We start from the raw sequence: 25,738 nt of genomic DNA on the forward strand, positions 1-25,738 counted from the left end.
ATATGCGATGGACATCAGATACACTAATTTTGGGTAATTCCTGAAGGCATCTAGACTGTAAAACAGTGCCATATCCAACGTAGCGCGGTACAGCGGACCTGAACCGGATGTGGTGACACCTGTTGCGGAAGTAAGTTGCGCATAGAGCGTATTGCGTTGCCTGAACCACATTTGTGTGGCCATTAATATGTTTAAGATTTTTTTATTTTTTTATGAAAATGAAAAGAGGCAGAGTGTTGGTTTATAACATATTTTGTTTTATTGTAGCATAAATGTACATAAAGAGATAACCGGAGTAGCCAGAGCGAGCTGAGTGAGGCTATCAAGTACGCCGCTGTTCCATTTGCAGAATTATCGGACTTGCGTCCTTCCGTCCTCGGGAGTTCGTTCTCCTGAGTCGAACTTGTCAAGTCCGAACTACCAAGGACTGAAGTCCGAAGTTTGCGTACTTGGTATTGAGAAACGGCCTCAATTCTCCGAAACACCGGAAACAGTATTCTCGGAGAGTGGTTACGTCACGACGTTCCACAGACAGGAGTCGCTAAGCAACAGCAACAGCAACAAACAAACAAACAAACAGTTAACTAGAGTTTACGCGCGTTATCGACATAACCTTACAAACAATAGAAAACATAGAAAACTTGTTATCTTACACTCAACGATCTGCCAACGCTGCTATGTTCCTCCCTGAGGGAACCGCCACCTGCAGCCTAACAGTTCCGAAAACGACAGGTAATTTATACAAATCAAAACTCACATATATGCAGAAATAACAGTCCCAGGTAACGTTACGTTAGTCAACAATATTTGGGACAACGATGGCCCAAATTATATTCTGTGCCGAATTTCGACCATAGACTGTAATAAAGACAGATTCCTGCCAGATTCTGACTATATGAGCCGCTATAGATATATAGACACTATGACTAGCGTATGTCTAATGTTCTTCGCCGGTAACGTTAGTTTCCACACATGTAATTCCTGTCAGAAACTCTGGATTAAGTGTTTTTGTTAGTTCTCTTTAGTAATGGTTGTTCTGTCCTGCTTTATGTTGTACTTTTCATAATACTTTTAGGGCCATAATCACGCCAGCATAAATTGTACGATTAGCCGGTTGAAAATGTATATTCCTTATGATTTAAAAAAAAAAAAAACCATGGTTCATGTACCACACATTGGTTGTATTAACGTTACCACAGTTTAACCATGGTTTTACTAACGTATCTTGAATTGCATTTAAGCCTATTTACAACAAACATCTACAAAATAACAACAGAAAGACAAGTGACCATTTAATGATACAGACTTTATTACAGACGTTACATAATCTTAAAGAAAATATAAACTTGCATTTATTCTCACATTTGACAAAACAATGAACTACAAAGCTAATTTACAAGCTAATATACTTTATTTTACAGTGTACACTGTAATACACACACACACACACACACACACACACACACACACACACACACCAAGTATGGGCAGTATGGAGTCTGGCATATTCATGGGTTTCATCCGGTCCCTTTCCACAGGTGTATAAAATCAAGCACCTAGATTATGAATGCAGACTGCATTGTGCTTGATTAATACACCTGTGGAAAGGGACCGGATGAAATCCATGAATAGGCCCGTAGGTTACAGTCCAGCTTTGGTTTGGTTCTGTCTTCACCTTCAGCCCAAATGGACTGAATACACACCACATTAACACACGGCTTGCTGGAATACTCCATTGTTATCGGTCAGCTGCACTAAGTAGCCATGTAACAGTGCATTAACGTCCATTCAGCCAGTGTTTTCATAAATAACCCATACATTATTAGGGCCCCAAAGCCAAGCAGAAAGAATGTAGGCCTACATTATATGACATATAGTGAATGTACATTATATGACCTTGAAAGCTTTAACAAAAGGTTTAACACAAAAAAAGAAAAGAAATACAAACATATTACATCTCATTACATAGAAATACATCTCATACATCATTTCACGAAAGAGAAAACGGGTTGGAATCAAGGACAAAGAGATGGAGAAAGTATTGCTTTGAGTAGAGACATTTGTAACCAATGAAGGGATATAACTCTAATATAATTAGCTCAACGTGATCATATTCTCTGATGATTTCTCCTGTGTTTTCAGGCTCGTCTCTGATCATCCCTCTGGCTGTTCCGGTTCTGATCTCCGCTGGACTCTTGTTACGGTTTCTCTATAAGAAGTATCAGTCTCGAGGTAAAACTCCTTAAATACTTTAGATCAGGGGTGTCAAACTCAGTTCCTGGAGGGCCACAGCCCTGCAGAGTTTAGCTTCAACCCTAATTAAACACATCTGATCAGTTAATCAAGTCCTTCAGGCTTATTTGAAAACTGCAGGTGTGTGTGTGTTGAGGCAGGGTTGGAACAAAACTGTGTAGGGTTGTGGCCCTCCAGGAACTGAGTTTGACACCTGTGCTTTAGATGGAGAAACTCTCCATTTATTTTATTGGTCTATTATTTTAAAACTATAATAATATTGTCCCTTGCGTAGATGTACTAAAAGCGCTTGTCTGAAGTTTAAAATCATTGGTTACCCGTAAGCCAATTACATAACGTTTGGTTATGACGTGTGTTATGCGCCGGCTCAGCTGCATCGAACTTCCATTGTAAACACATGTATGATGCGAAAACAACCATCGAGCGAAATACCGGAGTGAACATGGCTGTGAACGACTTGCAGATTATGTGAAGTAAATCTACGCATCCACGGTACAATCAGCGTCTACGTCACGGCTCTCAGCCCACCCTCTGTTCGTTGATTGGCCGGCTGTTTTGAGGCCGGAGGAAAACTGTGAGATAGGTCGCTATCTCAGACTGAGTACAGAAGCGAACTGAAATTGAGCGGAAGTACGAAGTCTGACGTAGTCAGGCTAATATATAACTAGGGAATCACCAAACCGTAAGAATGATTCAGATTTAATTTAATTTAATGTAAGTGGCGGTTGATAATAATGTAAAGCCTAGGCCTACCTAATGTACTCACGGTAACTGCACTGTTGAGGCTCGCGCCGCCTCTCGACTCCAGGAGAAGTCCAAACAAATAAGTGCAGCACACAAAGAAACTCCTGCGCTAAAAATGAAAATGTGGAGTGTTTTTATTTATAACATGTTACATAGTACATACGCAGTTAAGCAACATCACACGACTAAGAGTGCTGTTTTCATGAATACCATCACCATTGAAAATGTGACTGACTTTATAACAGTTCAATAAACAAATAGTTAAAATTAAGTCACTTACATTTTAGACGCAATTAGACTGTTTTTGTTCTGTTTCAGCAGAAGGTCACCGGCCGCCACCTACTGGTGGGTTAGGGTTAAAGTGGTCAGCTGCCGCCACCTACTGGTGGGTTAAGGTTAAAGTGGTCAGCTGCCGCCACCTACTGGTGGGTTAGGGTTAAAGTGGTCAGCTGCCGCCATCTACTGGTGGGTTAGGGTTAAAGTGGTCAGCTGCCGCCACCTACTGGTGGGTTAAGGTTAAAGTGGTCAGCTGCCGCCACCTACTGGTGGGTTAAGGTTAAAGTGGTCAGCTGCCGCCACCTACTGGTGGTTTAGGGTTAAAGTGGTCAGCTGCCGCCACCTACTGGTGGGTTAGGGTTAAAGCGGTCAGCTGCCGCCACCTACTGGTGGGTTAGGGTTAAAGTATCATTTTTCTAAAATGTCTTATTTGTTGTTTTTTTCCAAACAATCTCATAATCTCTTTTAATACAGTTGTAATTTGTCAGTGTAAATGATTTAATTTGATTGGTAACAGCCATATAGTGCCCTATTATTCTTATTGGATTTATTGATCAGATTTAAGAGTTTGAAATGAAAGATGAAGCAAACATTTAATCAAATTACGGGGAAAATGCCCTTTATAAAGGTAGAAAAATGTATTCTGATAAGAGTGTTTTCCAACAGTGATGTAATGAAACATTGACAATGTAAGTTTGAAGCGAGTAAAGCCTCTGCTTAGGCTATTAAGGAAATGTATTTTTGCCAAAAGAAGAACTTTTATTTTAATAACATTTTAATTTTAAAGCAGCCTATTTCAGTGTGATATGGCACCATACCATCATGCTTAACACAGAGAGTTAGAATAATTGTAATGTGATGATCAGGTGCAGATATCTGAATCAGAGAATATCATAGGTGTGAGCGGTTGGCGTGAGGATGATTAATGTTTAACAGCGGATCATTCGGGTGATGTTAGAGCTGATCTGCACATCTCTAGCGCATGAGTCTCGTTAAAGATCAGGTTCAAGTCAATAAACAGACTTCCTTTGTTCAATTTGCACGCTGAACATGGGTTGGAGCTCTTAATTTTGACCTTTCAAAGTGCTCTAGATTAATGAATTTATCTTTAAAATGTTTATTATTTAGAGGTACCACGGTCCACCAATGCAAATACTGTGCAGAAGACAATATATGACAGCCTTCCAAAATTAAAAATCGAACTATCTTACTATTAAAATACGATCAGTAAATGATGGCCATTTTGCCACCTCCGCCTTGTCTTGAGCCAGGATAACTCTGCATGGCCTAATGTTCATTTGAAAGTGAACTACTCCTTTAAGGCCTTTTATTAGGAGAACATTATTTAAGACATTCGAAGATTACTTCAGGACCCGCCGGGCCACCTGTCATCATAACATCGTAATATACATCATATACATAATTCACCTGTTGGATTGCTAAAAGTAAAGTACCCAATTTTTCATATCAACATACAAATTGTTTTGACTGCAAATGTCACGTCCATAATGCTGGATTAGTCCACCAACACCAATACTGTATGTTTGACTTTAGTTGGAAGTTTTACTTACAAGTCATAGTGTTCACAGCGCCTTAGAGATGTTTCTCCACCTCCACCCCTGCTATTGTGCAGGCCATCAGCGTGGAGGGATCGAGGAACACAGCGAACCGCTGCCAGTTTATTTAAAGGCAAGAAGCTGCAGCAGAAAAGAGGAAGAAGAATATACAGAATATACAGAAAACAATTTCTTAAATTAGGATAACAGAATTTATGTTTACTTATTCATATTGCTCCAACAGTGTCACTTACAAACCTTCTTAAAATCAATGAAACGTAAATGAAACAAATGTAAATTTGATCAAATAAAAAATAAGAAAATAACAGATGCATAGGTGAAAAATATTGTGAGAAAATGGATTTGAAGTGATTGAATGAGCTTCCTCAGTTCACCTGTGCTCCAGCTTTCCAGGATTTTGTTGCTGCTGAAATCACAGATCTTTTTTTTTTTTTATCAATAATTGTTTACCATTGAGCTAGTTTCAGCCCATTTTAGCACTCCATGTAAGTGACGTCACCGATTAACAGCACATACGTTTATGTTAAATAAATGAGCTCTTTTCCAAGCAAAAACCTTTACTATTAAACTATTAAAAACATCTCATCTAAAAATGTCATTGTTTGTTCATGTTACTTCACAGTGCATTAGGCTAATGTTAACAACTTTTGATTTGAATAATGTAGGCTTCTAGTAAATGGTGAAATTAACATTAATAAATGCTGTAGAAGTGCAGTTTATTAATAGTTAGATGTTAACTAATGTAGTTAACTAGAGTTTAATAAATGGAACCTTATTGTAAAGTGTTACCGATTTGTTATACAGCGATTCATACGTCTCGTGAGTTCAGTGTTGGACAGATCAGTTATTTGAAGCATTCATTAAATGGTGAATCGGTTCAGTAGAGTCATTAGTTGGCGAATCGGACGTGTCATTAGCAGAAGTGTACTCGTTGTGTGATTATCCCGGCAGTTTAGGACATCGCACAAGATTTGTGTCAACACAGAAAACATTGAATCATTGGATAGGTTTAGTTTTGTTTATTGAAAGTGTTTTTTATGTCAGCTGAATGTGCGGAACGCTTTGTGCTTGTGTTTAGCAAACCGGACCTCCCATAAGCACTAGCGGCGCCTCCAGAAAACTGGATGGGCCAGTTAAAATAAGCCCAAAAAACGGGTTCTCCTTCATTTCCGTTTCAGCGCTTTTCTGCGCACTGAGGACAGCGACTCAGTGGCCTACCTGAACTGATGCGCAATTAGCATCGCAAAAAAAAAAAAACAGCTTTGAGGAATTTTTTGTTGTTGCTTTTTTTAATACAATTACAATTTCATTTTATTTATTGTTTAATAAAATTATAGGCCTATTATTTTTAGTGTATTAACAGCAACAACAACACACACACACTTCTCTGCATATCTTCAGACGAAATCAAGATATCTGACGAAACAATGAAGATATTTTACAAACCAACATCCAGGAACGTGCAGATAGTTCCTCAGAGCCAGGCGCTGGGGCTCAAAAGTACAAATCCATCACTATAATGAATTTATATAATTCAAATTCAAAATATAAATGCACAAGATAAGTTACTGAAGACAAGAGTTCTGGTGCAAGCATACCGATGCTTTTCTTGTTGAATTTAAATGAAAACAAGCTGCTTTGCTTTGCGTTTCATATTAGCTAGCTACCGTCTGTGTCTGTCTCATTGAGCTTGCTTGAAAAGCTGTGTGCCGACGTCATTCATTTCATTGGATCACTTGCTGGTGACGATGCAGCCTGTGGGCAGGCTTAAGTCAAGTCATCTTCATTTATAAAGTGCTTTTAACAATGTAAATTGTTTCAAATCAGCTTTACAGAGATAAACGTATAATTTAAGGTAACAGAGATTGTTTTGGCTTTATAGCGGTTCTTTAATAAAGTTATTTTCCAGCTAAAGTTAGTTTTGATTGATTCGCTTCCGTCGCAACGATCATTTGTTATTAAATTAGGGGCCGCTAAGACGACACCATTCTCTCTACACAGACTTTAAACGCGAACCTGTGAGAAACAATGATGGCGTTCACATGCGCATTAAGAACTGGTTCTATAGTTATGTGCGTTTGAATATATGTGCGCAGGTTTGGAATTCCCTACAAACCAAGCCTAAACAAAGTACTGGTCTTTCCTTATAAATTTTTACAGGGCTCCAGACTAACTTTTTTTATTAGGAGCGCTGTAGCCCCTGACTTAAAATTTTAGGAGCGCAAGCAGAAAATTTAGGGGCACATCTTAAATCACCTTGCAATGCAATTATTCACATTTCCCCCCAAAATAACTGTATTACTGACAAATGCTTTGAATAAATAGACTTAACGTACAGAAATTACAATGTGCAGTTTTATTTTAAGTTCAGAGGGCTCCAGACTAACATTTGAGGGCAGCGGCACTAAGTTCTACAGAAAGTATCTGGTAGCACTGTTGATATTTGTCTCCGTCTCCTTCCCACGGACGTTTACGCGCGCTCGATTATCTCTAGGACCCTCCCCCTCCACACATTAGCCAGTTACAGTGGCCATTCCCAATTCTTCTCACACTCATTGGCCTGCCACACATTCCGGATTCACTGACGCGCCCCTTCCGTTTAACGTGTAAAAACAAAACAAATTTACTGGTCGCACATGTGCGACTGGATGAAAAATTCAGTCGCACACTCTCAAATTTTGGTCGCAGAATGCGACCATTTGGTCGCAGTCTGGAGCCCTGTTTTATACAGAATTTAATTTAATTTGGAAATTAATTGGAATTCCCTACAAACCAAGCCTAAACAAAGTACTGGTCTTTCCTTATACATTTTTATACAGAATTGAATTTAATTTTGTTACTTCGGGCTAGGTACGTGAAACGAATTTCCCGAAAACGCTTTATCTGTAGAGTGGTAAAGGGATCCTCCATAGGGAGAGACTAGTTGGCCTGAGTTAATCTAGTTAATAGTAGTTAACTAGTTAATCTTGGATGTTGGGTAAGCTGTATTTAGTAGTATAAACAACTAGAAATTATAGTAAATGATGGTTCAAAACAGAAAGAGATACGAGGCTAAGACGGCGCTTACAGCACCGAAGCAAACAAACTCACAGCAGGCAGCGAGGCAGACAGGAGCAATCGATCAGGATTTAAGAGTCCACACGTGGGGTAGAAGCCGCTGATTGGCTGAGGAGCTTTCACTCAAAGCTTTCCTCGGCTGCTTATTGGACTGCTAGAATGAAAATCACTCACTACTCACTATAGGCCTGGGTCAAAATGGGCGGGCCCGGACCTAAAATGGGTGGGCCCAGTGGTAGCGCCGCGGCTGCCCATAAGCATCAAGGGACCCCCCATAAGGACCAGAAAAATGACCTTGGGGGTCTTTCAAGCACAAGCGCTTTGCGAATCCTGCATTGAACTCTGAGATTTGAGAAGCAGTCGTCAGTGAAATAAAGGGAACACAGCAAAAGTTTAGGATTAAACTGCTGTGATACCGTGGTAAAGATGAACTTTAACCTCTGATTCTTCACATGCTCGTCCTTGGGCGGTGAAAAGAAACTGGCTTTACCTTCACATTGTAGAGCACAGCGCCGTCTTCTCCACATGATGCTGTCCAGTGTCCACTTCAAGTTTTCCCTGCGCGCGCAATAAGTGGACGGCTAATATGCTAATGTCTCGTCTTGACGTCACAACGAAACCGCTTAGGATTCGTTTTTAAAAACGATTAATTTAACTGAATCAGAGTCGACTCTTACTTTTGAAAGACGTGATTTTCTAGGTGTGATTTTCTTTCTTGAGAGAAATTAACATGTATCTACTGTACCTAATACGGATCCAATCTGAATCAAGATCGGAATAAAACCACAAGAATTTAATTGAAATTGTAAAATTTGTATCAAACAATAGTAAAAGCAGTAGCCTATACCAACTATTGCATCATGCTGTCACCAAACTCAATAAAATAGTGTTTAGTTTGGCTACCAAATGTTCTGACAATCATTTAATTTTTCCTCAAACACCTGAAGAAGAGCCGACTCCAGCCACAGATGCGCTTGAGCCAATGGTGGATTACGCTCAACCATCGACCAGCGCTGATGTGTTATCGAAGATCGAGCCGACAGGTAACTGTCTGAGGACATTAATACTAACCCTAACTCACATGTATGCAGAAATAACAGTGGGACACGATTACTGGGGGACTTCTCACTGAACTCAAACTTGGTAACAGTGTGAATGAGAACATAAGAATGCAGATTTGTCATTGTAACTGAAATTAGGACATTGTCGGTCAGTGTTTCTGTGAAAAATGCAACTAACAATAATACTGATAAGATAATAATACTACGATGAATTCTGCTACTAATAAGAATATAAACTGCACTAAGGATTGATGAACTGCCAGGTTCATGAATATTAATCACTGCATTCGCTAAACTTAACATGCTGTCACTAGTCCTCGCCTGATCTACACAGGTGTGTTTAGTCATAAGCAGTTCAGTCTCTCATGCTGTTGTGTGTTTTCCAGGATCCTTTAACTCTCGTTATGAAGTGGGAAAGAAACTGCCATGGGTACCCAATGCCAGACTCTATGAAGGAATTCGAAAATCTGATGGCACTCAAGTATGTTGCTCTTTCTGGATACTGCAAACTTTTTGCCTCTTGTTTCCTTCTGTCTTTTTTATTCAAAACATGTTTTAAAAAAGATTGTAGATAAACATGTAAACAACAAAGATGAGTCAGTTCACTTACGTTTGCAAATATTTTCTTTATTTTTTAGGTGATCATCAAATTTGTTGACAAGTACCAAATGAATTTCCGGGTAAGTTGACACGATTTTGTTCATGAAAATTACTATTAAGAATTATTTATTACATTTTTATTCGGTAATTGATAATTCTGTATGTAGACAGCATAAGATGTGAAATAGACAATCAAAGAAGCATCAGTTGTAAAGTACATGTAAAGTTCATTGTTTTCTTATTGAATTTCGCTCACTCTTTAGTCAGGAGGTTTGAGGTTAGGAGTCAACTAACCTTTTGTCAATCTCTTCTTTCAGATTAGGGATTCCGACCCTTTTTGTCGAGAGGCAATTATAACGTGGATGGTGGAACGTAGCGACCATGTCGTAAAGTTACATGATTGGTTTGGCGCAGAAGATCACGACATCTTAATTATGGAACATCCAGGTGTCAGCGTAACCTTGTGTGATTTCATCAAAGAAAACAGAGGTCGTCTGACTGAAGCAGAAGTAAAAGACATCATGCAGAATCTCATCGCTGCGTTACGGCACTGCAGTGAAAAGGATATTTATTATAAATATATCAGCCTGAGAGAAGTACTCATCGACCCAAACACCAGAAAGATCAAGTTAGCCGGCTTTCACAGAGCGCTGTCCATCAAAGAAACAGGTGAGCTTGCTTTTTGAGCACAAGTCACTGATTTATTATGCACAGGATATGGAAATACGTTTTTTTTACTGAAAACTGAAAACTTACTGCTTACAGGAATAGGCGATAGTAAATCAATAGAAGAGAGGAGAATTCACGCTTTAATGGCAACAAACAATGGCTTATACAGAGCTCTGAAAGGGATGGCCGGAGGAAAAGGTCTTGTGAAACTTCTTCGTGGCAATACACTGCTGGTCAGAGGTGAGACCAAAAACAAGAACGAAATGGAAATAGCATTGCTTGAAAACATGTAAAGCTCTTACACAAGTGACAGTAAAATTACCTTGATGACAAATAAGCAAAGTGTAAAACACAGCGGATTGACAGTGAATGTTTAGCCATGAATAAATGTTCATGGGCATCAAGAGAATGCCCTAGTAACAGCAACATTACCTCACATAAACTATATTTCTCAAAATTAAACAGGACAATTCAGCTTTCATCTGAACTCTTTTCTTGAATGCCTGAATCTACTTGATCTACTTCGGAAACTTCGTGACAGAAAGTCAGGGATCACCTTACAGAACATTCTAGATCATGACTGGCTTAAAGAAACACCAGAGCCAGATGCGATCGAGTCCGAGCCGACAGAAGGTGAGTCTCTAGTTATTACCTCTCTGATTCATGTCCGCTTCAGCCTGATGTTTCTGATGTTAGGCAACATGCAGAGAGTAAACATCATGCAACTTTCCCCGAAGGAGTGGATCACAGCAGCTCAACAGATGATTCGTTCACAATAATTCCTTCGTGAATAATTCGTTACACAGAACTTTATTATATTAAATATTAGTCAAAAATGATTCACACCTTCACAAAACAGGTGTGAGAAGCAGATTTGAGAAGCAGTCATCAGTGAAATAAAGGGAACACAGCAAAAGTTTAGGATTAAACTGCTGTGATACCGTGGTAAAGATGAACTTTAACCTCTGATTCTTCACATGCTCGTCCTTGGGCGGTGAAAAGAAACTGGCTTTACGTTCACATTGTAGAGCACAGTGCCGTCTTCTCCACATGATGCTGTCCAGTGTCCACTTCAAGTTTTCCCTGCGCGCGCAATAAGTGGACGGCTAATATGCTAATGTCTCGTCTTGTCGTCACAACGAAACCGCTTAGGATTCGTTTTTAAAAACGATTAATTTAACTGAATCATAGTCGACTCTTACATTTGAAAGACGTGATTTTCTAGGTGTGATTTTCTTTCTTGAGAGAAATTAACATGTCTCTACTGTACCTAATACGGATCCAATCTGAATCAAGATCGGAATAAAACCACAAGAATTTAATTGAAATTGTAAAATTTGTATCAAACAATAGTAAAAGCAGTAGCCTATACCAACTATTGCATCATGCTGTCACCAAACTCAATAAAATAGTGTTTAGTTTGGCTACCAAATGTTCTGACAATCATTTAATTTTTCTTCAGGCAACATGCAGTTTGAAGGAATGGATAGCAGCAGTGCTCAACCATCGACCAGCGCTGATGCGTTATCACAGGAGTCTCCTCAAACACCTGAAGAAGAGCCGACTCCAGCCACAGATGCGCTTGAGCCAATGGTGGATTACGCTCAACCATCGACCAGCGCTGATGCGTTATCACAGGAGTCTCCTCAAACACCTGAAGAAGAGCCGACTCCAGCCACAGATGCGCTTGAGCCAATGGTGGATTACGCTCAACCATCGACCAGTGCTGATGCGTTATCACAGGAGTCTCCTCAAACACCTGAAGAAGAGCCGACTCCAGCCACAGATGCGCTTGAGCCAATGGTGGATTACGCTCAACCATCGACCAGCGCTGATGCGTTATCACAGGAGTCTCCTCAAACACCTGAAGAAGAGCCGACTCCAGCCACAGATGCGCTTGAGCCAATGGTGGATTACGCTCAAATATGGACCGGCGCCCGTGTGTTATCTAAGATCGAGCCGACAGGTAACTGTCTGAGGACATTAATACTAACCCTAACTCACATGTATGCAGAAATAACAGTGGGACACGATTACTGGGGGACTTCTCACTGAACTCAAACTTGGTAACAGTGTGAATGAGAACATAAGAATGCAGATTTGTCATTGTAACTGAAATTAGGACATTGTCGGTCAGTGTTTCTGTGAAAAATGCAACTAACAATAATACTGATAAGATAATAATACTACGATGAATTCTGCTACTAATAAGAATATAAACTGCACTAAGGATTGATGAACTGCCAGGTTCATGAATATTAATCACTGCATTCGCTAAACTTAACATGCTGTCACTAGTCCTCGCCTGATCTACACAGGTGTGTTTAGTCATAAGCAGTTCAGTCTCTCATGCTGTTGTGTGTTTTCCAGGATCCTTTAACTCTCGTTATGAAGTGGGAAAGGAACTGCCATCGTTTTCCGATTTCAGACTCTATGAAGGAATTCGAAAATCTGATGGCACTCAAGTATGTTGCTCTTTCTGGATACTGCAAACTTTTTGCCTCTTGTTTCCTTCTGTCTTTTTTATTCAAAACATGTTTTAAAAAAGATTGTAGATAAACATGTAAACAACAAAGATGAGTCAGTTCACTTACGTTTGCAAATATTTTCTTTATTTTTTAGGTGATCATCAAATTGGTTAGGAAGTTCCAGCGTGATTTCCAGGTAAGTTGACATGATTTTGTTCATGAAAATTACTATTAAGAATTATTTATTACATTTTTATTCGGTAATTGATAATTCTGTATGTAGACAGCATAAGATGTGAAATAGACAATCAAAGAAGCATCAGTTGTAAAGTACATGTAAAGTTCATTGTTTTCTTATTGAATTTCGCTCACTCTTTAGTCAGGAGGTTTGAGGTTAGGAGTCAACTAACCTTTTGTCAATCTCTTCTTTCAGATTGTTTCTTTCAATTCCCACATTTTTTGTCGAGAGGCAGCTATAATGTGGATAATCGAACGTAGCGACCATGTCGTAAAGTTATATGATTGGTTTGACACAGAAGATCGCCACATCTTAATTATGGAACATCCAGGTGTCAGCGTAACCTTGTGTGATTTCATCAAAGAAAACAGAGGTCGTCTGACTGAAGCAGAAGTAAAAGACATCATGCAGAATCTCATCGCTGCGTTACAGCACTGCAGGGAACAGGGTGTTTATCATGAACACATCAGCCTGAGTAAAGTACTCATCAACCCAGACACCAGGCAGATCAAGTTAGCCGGCTTTAACCGAGCGCTGTTCATCAAAGAAACAGGTGAGCTTGCTTTTTGAGCACAAGTCACTGATTTATTATGCACAGGATATGGAAATAAGTTTTTTTTACTGAAAACTGAAAACGTACTGCTTACAGGAATAGGCGATATTAAATCAATAGAAAAGAGGAGAATTCACGCTTTAATGGCAACAAACAATGGCTTATACAGAGCTCTGAAGGGAATGGTCGGAGGAAAAGGTCTTGTGAAACTTCTTCGTGACAATACACCGCTGGTCAGAGGTGAGACCAAAAACAAGAACGAAATGGAAATAGCATTGCTTGAAAACATGTAAAGCTCTTACACAAGTGACAGTAAAATTACCTTGATGACAAATAAGCAAAGTGTAAAACACAGCGGATTGACAGTGAATGTTTAGCCATGAATAAATGTTCATGGGCATCAAGAGAATGCCATAGTAACAGCAACATTACCTCACATAAACTACATTTCTCAAAATCAAGCAGGACGATTCAGCTTTCAACTGAACTCTTTTCTTGAATGCCTGAATCTACTTGATCTACTTCGGAAACTTCGTGACAGAAAGTCAGGGATCACCTTACAGAACATTTTAGATCATGACTGGCTTAAAGAAACACCAGAGCCAGATGCGATTGAGTCCGAGCCGACAGAAGGTGAGTCTCTAGTTATTACCTCTCTGATTCATGTCCGCTTCAGCCTGATGTTTCTGATGTTAGGCAACATGCAGAGAGTAAACATCATGCAACTTTCCCCGAAGGAATGGATCACAACTAGGACGTGTTCGAATATGAGTATATCCCCGAAGGAATGGATCGCAGCAGCTCATCAGATGCGTCTGCGACAGGTAACATTAATACAAATCAATACTCACCTGTATGAAATAACTGTGGGACACGTGGGGGTGTGCGATATCAAAATATTCGATCGTGGACGATTAAAATGTCTCCACGATCTGCTTTTGAAGAAATGTCTTAGTATCGTGTAACTGCGCACATTCTATCAGCTGTAGTTCTGTTACATTCACATCACATGCTGTATATACACTCACGGGACATAATATTTCATTCGCAAAGCCTGTCAAACAGCGCCTGGATACTGGACTAAGATATCTTTCTAGTCTTATTGTGCTAATACTGTCAAATACACACAAGCTTCACATAAACACAGTTGGTTATGTCTAAAGTGAAAGCAAATATTTGAGAGAAAATCGAGTGCGTGTCATATGCATGCATATTAGACGTGTACCGGTCTTAAAGTGACAGTAGCCCAATACTAAACACACTGCCGCTTGTCCTTAACCCTCTGGGGTCTGAGCTGTTTTCTGGCCCTGGAGGTGTTCTGACATGCTCTGACATTTGTGCTTATTTCTGTTACTTGTGACATGTTCATGGCTAAAGTCTGATTACACTGTATTCAGCACAAACTCTGCTACAATAATTTGTCAGCAGCATGTATGTCAAAGTTTGTAGTTTTGAGATAATGACATTTATGCGTGGTTTGTGAAAATACAAAAATAATTTGTCACTGAAATAAGGCCATGAAACCCATACTGATTATTTCTTCACAAGACTTTAGAAAGTTGTATGACGTAGCCTAGAATATTTGCTTCAAAACTATGTGAAAATCACCCTGACTGCTCATTCAGATAAGACAATATATTGATTTAAAATTTGTAAGACGTGTTTTGTGTAAGAAAGCTTTATGCGAGTAGGCGTGATCACATCATTAATATACGGCTTTCACACCTGAGAAAGACAAAGACACTCCCCTAATGCCCTATTAGGAGCTATCAGGCCCTGTCATTCAGAGCAACCTTGCACAAAGAATGAGGAGATTTTAAAAAGAATGGCTTTTAAATTGTTTGGATTTATTTACAACACAACATAATCCAAAGATACACAACAAATGAAAAAAAAGCACATTATTGAAAACAATGATCCAAAGACAGAGACCTTTGTGCCATTCCTAAAAACATTGTACATACCTTTCATTTCCAAGGTGTTTGATTTTCACTTTACCATGTTCATGTACAGAGACTCATGTGAATGTTGAAGTCAGCAGGACTCAGTTGCATCTGGGCCCTGTAAAAAAAAAAAACGATTCACATACTGAAAAAACATTTTTTTTAAAAAATGGTTTTTTTCTTCTTTTTTTTTCTGTAAATTCTCGCTTATCGGGCTTATGCTATTCTGAATAATGCCTGAACTTCGTATTTTGAGCACTTCTTGCGTTGTTTTTTTGCCTCTTCACGATGACTTGCTTAATTTAGTCCCAATTTGTAAGTCGCTTTGGACAAAAGCGTCTGCTAAATGACTAAATGTAAATGTACTGATATCAAGAGAAACTATAGGGCTGCACGATTTTGGGAATAGATTTTAGATTTTTCTGGTTAATTTATTTTTACAATTCACAGAATACACACACACACAAAAATGTTTCCAACAATATATAATGAACAGGTTTGTTGTGCCTTGTAGGCATAGACTACGCGCAGTGCTGCATAAAATAATAATAACAATAAATTAAATCTTCCAAAAGATTTCAGTAACAACTACGCTAGAGAAAAATATATTGATTACAATATAAAAACATGAAGCCTATTGTTTGGTGCGTTTTGCTTTTCAAACGCACAGCGCGCTCCAAAATATGATACATTCAAACGCACAGCGCTCTCCAAAATATGATACATTCAAACGCACAGCGCGCTCCAAAATATGAAACATTATGGTTACCATATTATACATATCTACGTTTGAGCAGATATCCACAGTAACAGTTCAACTGCAATGTGAAGTTTATGCAACAATACCATAAACTAATAATTAAGAATTTCTTACCTTACATCTTTCTTGTCTTTAAATCGCGTTCTTCTTCTTCTGAGGTAAATCCAATGTAAGCTCACGGCATGTCTTCCAAACTCGACGAAAAGCAGAGACCTTGGTGAAGTTTGGTGCTTTGTTTTTGAGGTAACGAGGGTGTTCGCGTTCCATGTGGAGATTTGCATGTCAATCTCTTTTGCGCGCGTGGGTGTGGTCAAATTAAAAATAATGAGCAAGCGCTTGAGAAACTGGACATCTTGTTGGTTTTATACAAATGACTTAAGCAGAGAATATTTGTTTTCAGTTTGAATCCGATCATTTAAAAGTACACACTTAAATGATTATAAAGATATATGGCTCATAAATGTGTGACAAGTATTCACTGAGTTTTGTTTCAGTTTATAGACGTGCTCAAGAAAAAAAAGTTCAGTGAGACGGAGAGGCAGAACGCATACCCTGTTTATTTTCTTTATTTTAAAAAAGCACAATGTTTTGATTTGATTGTAAGTGGACACATACAAAAGTAGAAATATCACAGATTCTTTTTTTATATTTCTTTTTTATGTATAACCATAAATGACGGAGTAATTTAAGTTTATTGTGCTACAATGTGAAGAAAATCCAGCAAAACGCGGGGGCGTTATTTTCAATAATCACTGCCAACTTCGTTTGCTTGTGTTACTGCTCTTGTTTTCTGACCTGATATTAAGGATGAAAACATATCAAAATAACATTAAGCGAGTGACTACTTGTCGTGTGGCAGAGCAGTGTAGCGAAAGTATAATCATATTATCCTTACTTGTATTAACATACAAAAATAGAAAAAGGGAAAACTGCTCTCAGACGGGAACCGGCTCTCAGCGTTCTCTTAAAGCAGTCGCTCATTGAGTCGAACGACACGCATCACTACTGTTTCGCTGACGGCGTTTCATTTACCGTTGGTTACTAGGTTACCAATACCACGTCGTCCGCTCAAACAACCTGATGGAAATCTACCTAATTCACATTTATTGTTTGAAAAAGATTTGCTTCACGTTTGGATGGAAACCCAGCTACTGGGAAAAAACAACAACTTTACATGAAGTCTATAACCGATGTTTCTAGGCTTTGGCTGTGTAATTCAGTTATATCTCATACTATCTACATACCCAATTTAACAAACCAATTCTCACTAGAGAATTTCATGAAGAATAAAGTCTTGTCAACTTACCTTTCTTGCCAAACGTCTCTCCCATCTTTTTTATATGACACTATAATCAGAGACACTATCATCATCTCCCTGTTTCACCCAAGGACACAGCGTTTGAATGCTTCCCTTTACAGCAGCCAAACAAGAACGGCCTTCCCTCCCTTGTGTGTGTTTTTCTGAAAGCAAAGAATATTGATTAGAAACATCTTTTTTATTAGTACAGATTACAGCTGAATGATTAACGTAAAACTGTCCTGCAGGTTTAACATTAAAGTTCGCGTGACTAGAAGAGGCACAGAGCTGATGCTGGGCTGCACAGAAGCCACAGTAATCGTGTCCGTAGCGGTGGGCCATATGGCAAAAATATCATATCACCATTTTTTTCAAGAAAATCATGATTCACGATTTAATCACGATTCTATTTTGCATGTTGGTTTTATTATTTTGCCAGTGACTGAGCAGCCAAACTAATGTCCCTATTTTAAAAACAGAGTCTTAAAAGGTAACAACATATAAAATAAAGAACAGACTCAGACCTGCCAACCTGTACGCATTTTGAGCTCAAAGTACACTGGTATGATTTGTCACTCTAAACTACGCAAAAACCTGGTGCATGCACTGTACTCAAATCATTTCGACCGATCATAGCGCTGACTCATTCCCCGAATAGCAAGCCAGGATGATTGACAAATGCGTAAGGCTCATGACTGAAAAGAGACAGCAATACAGAATCCGTCTCGATCCGCTTCCACTCCCGCCGTCTGACGGATTTCTGAAGCGAGGACAGGACCGTAGTCTTGGTGCTTCTGACTCCTTACGGTAAACAGGCTGGGGGAGATTTGTTGAAATATTGAATCAAGTTTACTTAATCCTCTGCTTGATCGCATGGATTGACTCCAAATTACGCTCTGTCATTCATAGTCACTTTGAACAATATAATCTAAATAAACTTGAAATTTGCTGTGGCTTTATGAAAGTGCTCTGACTTGTGGATGACTGACAACTGCGAGTCTGGAGAAACAAGCATTTATTTAAACATTCTCAGTGTTGAGAAATGTAGCATGAATGTGTAACGTCATTGTGTTAAAAATAACTAAAGTACCTAATTTCGTTACATATTCATTTAGTATGAAAACTAGCGTGTGTCACAGAGAGTGATGAAGCAGACAGGTGAGTATAAAGTAACTGAAGTTTATTATGAACAGAAGCACGGAAACCAGCAGATGTAAATGATGAGTTGAACACAATGAAGATAGTTGAATGGAACTTAGCTGATGAATAACAGTATTGTCCTTCACAGGTAGAGAACGGAACGAGGCTGATGGCAGACGTGGATGAGAGTCACTGACGATGATAGCAGGTTCGTGGAACGGGATCGGAAGACGAGGATGGCAGGTAAGTGGAACAGGTAAGTATCGAGGTAGAGTCTGTGTGAGTAGTAATAACCCTACACCATGTGTCAAAATTTGATTGATGGCTTCCGGTTGTCATTGACCTTTCCGGTTGCCCTTCCGGTCGCTATTGTTATGGATTGACCTATTGACCCTTCCTATCCGTCGACCATGTGGTTTTGACAGTTAGTTTTGACCTATTGCCCCTTCCTATCCCTTCGATCATGTGTTTTGACAGGTTGACCTTCCGGTGTCTATCCGGCATATGTTGTTCTGGTTTGCCCTATTGACCTAGCTATTCTTTGATCATGTGTTTTGACAGAAGCTTTTGCCCTATTTGAACCTTTTTAGTCCTAGATCATGTGGGTTTGACAGAAGCTTTTGCCATTTAACCTTTTTAACCCTAGATCATGTGTATGACAGAAAGTTTGAAGGCGCTGTTAGGATATGTGTCAGCATCTCCTCCGCATTCCAGATCATTTTATATAAATGGGGTCAGTGTGTTCTCAACCACCACCACCACTAGAAACATGAGCTACATGACCATGGACGGTTTATCCACCCCTCAATCGTCAGATGTGGGGGTGAGCAGCAGGATGATGGAAAGTCTGACTATGGCTCCTAGAAAACCTTTTGGTCACATCCGTTTGACAAATTTTCTCCATGAAATTTCGGAATGGACTAAAGCTGAATTTATGATGTGTAGTAACCGTGTATTCGGGTACAAATTTCACAAACCAACTCGAGTTGTTACGCTCTACACCACTGATGGCGTCGGTGAGTTTCAGGCTGGGGAAGATGTGTGTGTGGTATTTCCTGAAAAAGACTGGTCTCTCTTCTACAAACGTGTCTGGAAGGATCTGAACGACGGCGGCGAGGAGCCTTTGTACGTGGCGGAGTGGGACGGGGTGAGCCCGAACGTCCGGTACCGCGTAATAGGTGACCATACTCAAAAGAAGCCGAATGATTCTGCTTACATATTCTGCTGCAAAGACAAGACAAAGCTCAACAACACTCGGTCAGGGCACATCCTGCCTAACGAGCATCACGATCTGTATGAAATGCAATTTTTGTTCAGGTGGTGCGATCTGGATTTGCTGAATAGGGTTTTTTCAATCATCAACAAAATGTTCAAATGGTGCGACATGCATGACGGATACAACAAAATTAAAGTGCAGCTGTTCCACCCTGAGAGATGTGCACGTAGCAGTACATATGCTCTGCCGTCCCCGCCCATTCACTACAGCCATCATAAAGCTCGACGGCCAGATCTACCCAAGCGTCGTTTATAAATCAGGTCTCAAGTGCTACGGCGTCTCCACCCCCTTTACGACAAAGACCATAAATTCCGGCGACCAGACCCCCCATGCTGCATTTATAAACCATGGCTGAAGACGGCGCTTCTGAACCCGATCATGTGTGCAGCTGCGGAATCTCTTTCGACAGCATTCTCGACCCTCCGGACGACAACGCCCGTGGACCCACTGATCATCACAAAGACTGGGCTCAGGCTAAAACTATCAAACGTCGCATAGACTTTGAATCGTGCATTGAAAACGATTGGGGTCCGGGTAACATTATCAACCCTGAACCATCGGACCTCCAAAACGACCGGAGTCCGGCTAACGTTATAGACTTGGGACTGTGCTGCGATGTATTCTACTACGGTCCGGGTAACAATATCAAGCCCAACAAAGACTGGGGTTCGGGGATCGAGTGCGACAAAGACTGTGGTTCGGGGATCGAGTGCGACCGTCCCCACGAGCCAGACAAAAGTTTCGGGATCCATAACGATCGGGAATCGCACGACGCATCTACAATCGACCGGACCCTGCATCATGCTAATCATGGCTTCGACGTCACAGACGGGTGTTTCAGTGACGTGGGGTTCAAAATCATAAAAGCCGCGACCGTGGTTTTGCTCCAACATCTCATCGGCAAGAAGCTGAAGAACGACTGCGAGGGGTGTGAGATTGATCATCCCAGTCAACTGCAACATTCCTGCCTGTTCGACCCCCCTAACTACTATTTTGACACACATTTTGATGAACTTTCAACCAAACTGTTTAGACCCTATTTTCATGCCATCATCGGTATCCTCCTAGGACGGTTGGGGTTAAAATCTCACCCCCACCGTATTCAAGGAACAGTCGGGACTATTCTGCACGAATTAAAAGACGAACCATTCATCGCCGCTAAGCTAGAAGAAATCAGCGCGAGACTTCTGGACAAACCCTGCGAGGAAATAGTGCACGACGTCGTTGATCTCTGGGAAGGTCTCTCGATTGTGAATGGCGAGTGACCAAGCCGTCTCCAACATGGGTGCAGCCTGTAGCCTAAAGAGTTGTATGGAATTCCTGTTTAAAGGACATTACAGACGACAGATGACCAAACTGATGAAAAAGATTATTGCGGATGCATCACGCGATGGTCATCCATTTATGGAAGACACTACGCGTGAAGCAAATTTCAAGAAACAAATGGTGTATATAAGAGGACTGGCTAATTCATGGGATAATTTGACGGACAAATGTGTCCATGGTACCGATCCGCCCGGTGTAATGATAAAACAGGTTCTAGATATGATGTGTGAATCACAATCCCCACTCGGGATCACCGATCTGCTGTGTACTTGTACGTATGTGACGGATGTGTGTACTGAGATGAGCTTGAGCTCAAAAGAACATGACGTCAGTGATGAGAACGATGCTATTAAAATGATCGAAATGGATGTCACCATCGGCGAAATTGTTGAAATGTACGTCGATTACATCCTAGACAAAAACATGATGCCCTGTCGCGATTTTCTTTTCTGGTTAGACTATCAGTGATCCATTTTACTTAGACTATTCATGTAACGTCGTTATATCCAATTGTACTATATTCAATTTTACTTCGATTTTGTTATACTAACATTATTATTATATCCATTTTTACTATCTTCTATTATATCCATGTATACTATATTGTATTATAATAATTTTTTACTATCTTCTATTATATCCATTTTTACTCATGTTATATTAACATCATTTATCCATGTTTACTTAAATCATGTATCCTGTAACTTTTTTAATTAAAGATTGATTCAAACCACATGTACGCATTATTCTTTTGCAGCGGTTGAAACGGCAGCATGTCGGAGCTCATGAAAAAGGCTTATTATACACCCTCCAACCCCGGCTCTTTAGGGGGTAAAAAACGATTAAAGGACGCCGCCTTAAAAGAAAGCGGGGTCCGTCTAAGCGATAAAAAGGTTTCAGAATGGCTGGCTGGTGAGGATGCTTACACATTACACAAAACAGCCCCTATAAAATACAAACGAAATAGAGTGGTTGTGTACGGGGTCGATACGCAGTTCCAGGCCGATCTAGTCGACATGATCGCCTACACCAAGGATAACGACGGTAATAAATATCTACTGACGTGCATAGACGTATTTAGCAAGTACGCGTGGGCTCGCGTGTTGAAGAATAAGAGCGGTCCCAAGGTCGCTAGAGCGTTCGAGTCTATCCTCGAAGAGGGCCGTGTCCCGCAGAAATTGCAGATGGATCAGGGGAAGGAATTTTTTAACAAACAATTTCAAGATGTAATGAAAAAGCACAACATTAATCATTTCGCTACCGCCACCGATTTGAAAGCCAGCGTCGTGGAACGATTTAATAGAACGTTAAAGAGTCGTATGTGGAGATTTTTAACGGCTACAAATTCCCGACGATACATAGATGTTTTACAAGACATTATGCAGAGGTACAACACCAGCTATCACCGAAGTATCAGAATGAGACCCGTGGACGTCAGCAAAGTAAACGAGGATCAAGTGTTTCAAAACTTGTACGGGGATATAAAGAAGACCGAGAGAGCCGTATTTAATTTCAAAGTCGGCGACGTCGTCAGGATTTCTAAAGTGAGAGGTCCGTTCGCCAAAGGTTATGAGCAGAACTACACGGAAGAATTTTTCACCATATCCGCGTGCATTCCGCGACAACCCCCGGTCTACAGACTCACCGATTATGACGGCGATGTCATCGAGGGTGTTTTTTATGAAAAAGAGTTGCAAAAAATAATTGTGAGTAAAAACAAATCTTTTAAGGTGGAAAAGATTTTAGGTCAGAAAAAACAAAGGAAATCTACGCTTGTTTTAGTGAAATGGCTAGGGTGGCCTTCAAAATGTAATAGTTATATAGATAAAAAAAAACACTGTTGGACTTAAAACACGCCGACGTTTAACGGACGTGATCATACGAGAGAAGGACCGTCATGGACGACCACGGCTTCTATGTCACGTTGCCGTGCAATATATCTAGGTCGGTTTATCCTGAAAATCGCATATCCGGCTATACAACCAGGTGAGCAAAAGCTATAGAATTGAAAGGACAATGGGAGGTGGGACTCACCGAAATCGAATATCCTAGAACTTGGTATAACTTTAAGGATGAAGATGGGGATTTCACCCTGCACACAGGCCCCGTATACACGAATAGCGGGGCCCCCGAAGACGCGGGGTCGTTTAAAAAATACTTACCCACGTTTTTTGTATCGAGGACATTAAACATAAACGGTGGGTACTACGCAAACATTCGGGCGATCCTCCGTGTGATAAATCAACTTCTCGCACCTACGGGCGTATTGAATTACGATGAATTAAAAAACAAAGTGTTTCTGCTCGCGAAACCCAACGTTTCAGTCAGTTTCCAAGGCAGACTCGCCACTATTTTAGGAATGATACCGGACGATCCTCTCGGACGTTCAAACTATCATAAAGAAGCAGATTTTACTACGAGCGCCATCACATACGCTCCTCATCAATCCGATATCAACGCCGGGTTCTACACATTGTACATTTACACCGACATTATCCAATATCAATCGGTCGGTGATTCTTACGTCCCCCTTTTGAGATGCGTACATATATCGGGTAAAAGCAACGACGCGGTCATTGCTAGATACGACAACCCACATTACGCATCGATCAACAAGGATCACATCAGCAGCATTACCATAGAGTTGAAGGACGATCAAAACCGCGAAATACCATTTTCTTACGGGAAAGTCATCGTAAAACTACACTTTAAACCAAAAAATGGTTTATTATAGACCCAGAGAGAGCGCAGACTATGTGGACTATTACCGAAACCAGGCAGGCGGGGCTTTGCCAGGCTATGCCGGAGGAGGGGTTATGTATGGCGCGGGGTTAAGAGGACTTTTCAGACGTCTGTTCAGGATGGCCATTCCTCTGTTAAAAAGAGGATTTAGCATCGCGAAACCCCACCTAAAATCCGCCGCAAAAAATATAGTATCCGACGTCGTCTCAAACGTATTGACGCGTGCACATAGCAATAATGCTAATGCTCAAGACGGATCCGGACTGATGGTCATGGCCCGTAAGAGGATGTCTAAACCGCCGGGTGTAAGGAAGCATGGTCAATGGGGTAAGAAGAAGAAGAAAACAACAAGCGGAACAAAGAAGCGTCCAGTCGTACGTAGAAAGCGTAACAAGTCTGCAAGTCGAAAAGCATCGGTCAGGAGATCCGTAAAAAACATATTCTAACATGGTGCTACTGCATCGTATGTCGGGAGAATGCATTAAGTCTGAGCTGGACTTACGCTTTCTACGTACGACTGGACGCTTCTTTGTTCCGCTTGCTGTTTTCTTCTTCTTCTTACCCCATTGACCACGCCTCCTTACACCCGGCGGTTTAGACATCCTCTTACGGGCCATGACCATCAGTCCGGATCCGTCTTAAGCATGGTCATGGCCCGTAAGAGGATGTCTAAACCGCCGGGTGTAAGGAGGCGTGGTCAATGGGGTAAGAAGAAGAAGAAAACAACAAGCGGAACAAAGAAGCGTCCAGTCGTACGTAGAAAGCGTAAGTCCAGCTCAGACTTAATGCATTCTCCCGACATACGATGCAGTAGCACCATGTTAGAATATGTTTTTTACGGATCTCCTGACCGATGCTTTTCGACTTGCAGACTTGTTACGCTTTCTACGTACGACTGGACGCTTCTTTGTTCCGCTTGTTGTTTTCTTCTTCTTCTTACCCCATTGACCATGCTTCCTTACACCCGGCGGTTTAGACATCCTCTTACGGGCCATGACCATCAGTCCGGATCCGTCTTGAGCATTAGCATTATTGCTATGTGCACGCGTCAATACGTTTGAGACGACGTCGGATACTATATTTTTAGCGGCGGATTTTAGGTGGGGTTTCGCGATGCTAAATCCTCTTTTTAACAGAGGAATGGCCATCCTGAACAGACGTCTGAAAAGTCCTCCTAACCCCGCGCCATACATAACCCCTCCTCCGGCATAGCCTGGCAAAGCCCCGCCTGCCTGGTTTCGGTAATAGTCCACATAGTCTGCGCTCTCTCTGGGTCTATAATAAACCATTTTTTGGTTTAAAGTGTAGTTTTACGATGACTTTCCCGTAAGAAAATGGTATTTCGCGGTTTTGATCGTCCTTCAACTCTATGGTAATGCTGCTGATGTGATCCTTGTTGATCGATGCGTAATGTGGGTTGTCGTATCTAGCAATGACCGCGTCGTTGCTTTTACCCGATATATGTACGCATCTCAAAAGGGGGACGTAAGAATCACCGACCGATTGATATTGGATAATGTCGGTGTAAATGTACAATGTGTAGAACCCGGCGTTGATATCGGATTGATGAGGAGCGTATGTGATGGCGCTCGTAGTAAAATCTGCTTCTTTATGATAGTTTGAACGTCCGAGAGGATCGTCCGGTATCATTCCTAAAATAGTGGCGAGTCTGCCTTGGAAACTGACTGAAACGTTGGGTTTCGCGAGCAGAAACACTTTGTTTTTTAATTCATCGTAATTCAATACGCCCGTAGGTGC

General features: G+C 40.7%; 1 protein-coding gene across 1 annotated transcript; it reads left to right on the forward strand.

Moving 5' to 3' along the window:
• The first annotated feature begins 136 nt into the window (after nucleotides 1–136).
• On the forward strand, nucleotides 137–20,189 carry LOC309478742 (uncharacterized protein). The gene is made up of 16 exons (XM_082142442.1): nucleotides 137–732; nucleotides 2,143–2,232; nucleotides 8,855–8,950; nucleotides 9,355–9,449; nucleotides 9,607–9,648; nucleotides 9,886–10,237; nucleotides 10,334–10,477; nucleotides 10,703–10,870; nucleotides 11,700–12,203; nucleotides 12,608–12,702; nucleotides 12,860–12,901; nucleotides 13,139–13,496; nucleotides 13,593–13,736; nucleotides 13,962–14,129; nucleotides 14,234–14,320; nucleotides 18,785–20,189. Exons 1-15 carry the CDS (start codon nucleotides 678–680, stop codon nucleotides 14,248–14,250), a joined length of 2,370 nt encoding a protein of 789 aa, XP_081998568.1. The 5' UTR covers nucleotides 137–677; the 3' UTR covers nucleotides 14,251–14,320; nucleotides 18,785–20,189.
• Nucleotides 20,190–25,738: the final 5,549 nt, after the last annotated feature.

This window comes from Leuciscus leuciscus, assembly GCF_965113295.1.
Source record: "Leuciscus leuciscus genome assembly, chromosome: 17".
Classification (NCBI taxonomy): Eukaryota; Metazoa; Chordata; class Actinopteri; order Cypriniformes; family Leuciscidae; genus Leuciscus; species Leuciscus leuciscus.

Bases quoted from the DNA above. Each gene is read 5' to 3' on its own strand.
- LOC309478742 (XM_082142442.1), top strand. From the start codon at position 678: ATGTTCCTCCCTGAGGGAACCGCCACCTGCAGCCTAACAGTTCCGAAA. The intron at 10,238-10,333 runs GTGAGCTTGCTT...TACTGCTTACAG, and splicing joins GCTGTCCATCAAAGAAACAG to GAATAGGCGATAGTAAATCA. The intron at 13,497-13,592 runs GTGAGCTTGCTT...TACTGCTTACAG, and splicing joins GCTGTTCATCAAAGAAACAG to GAATAGGCGATATTAAATCA.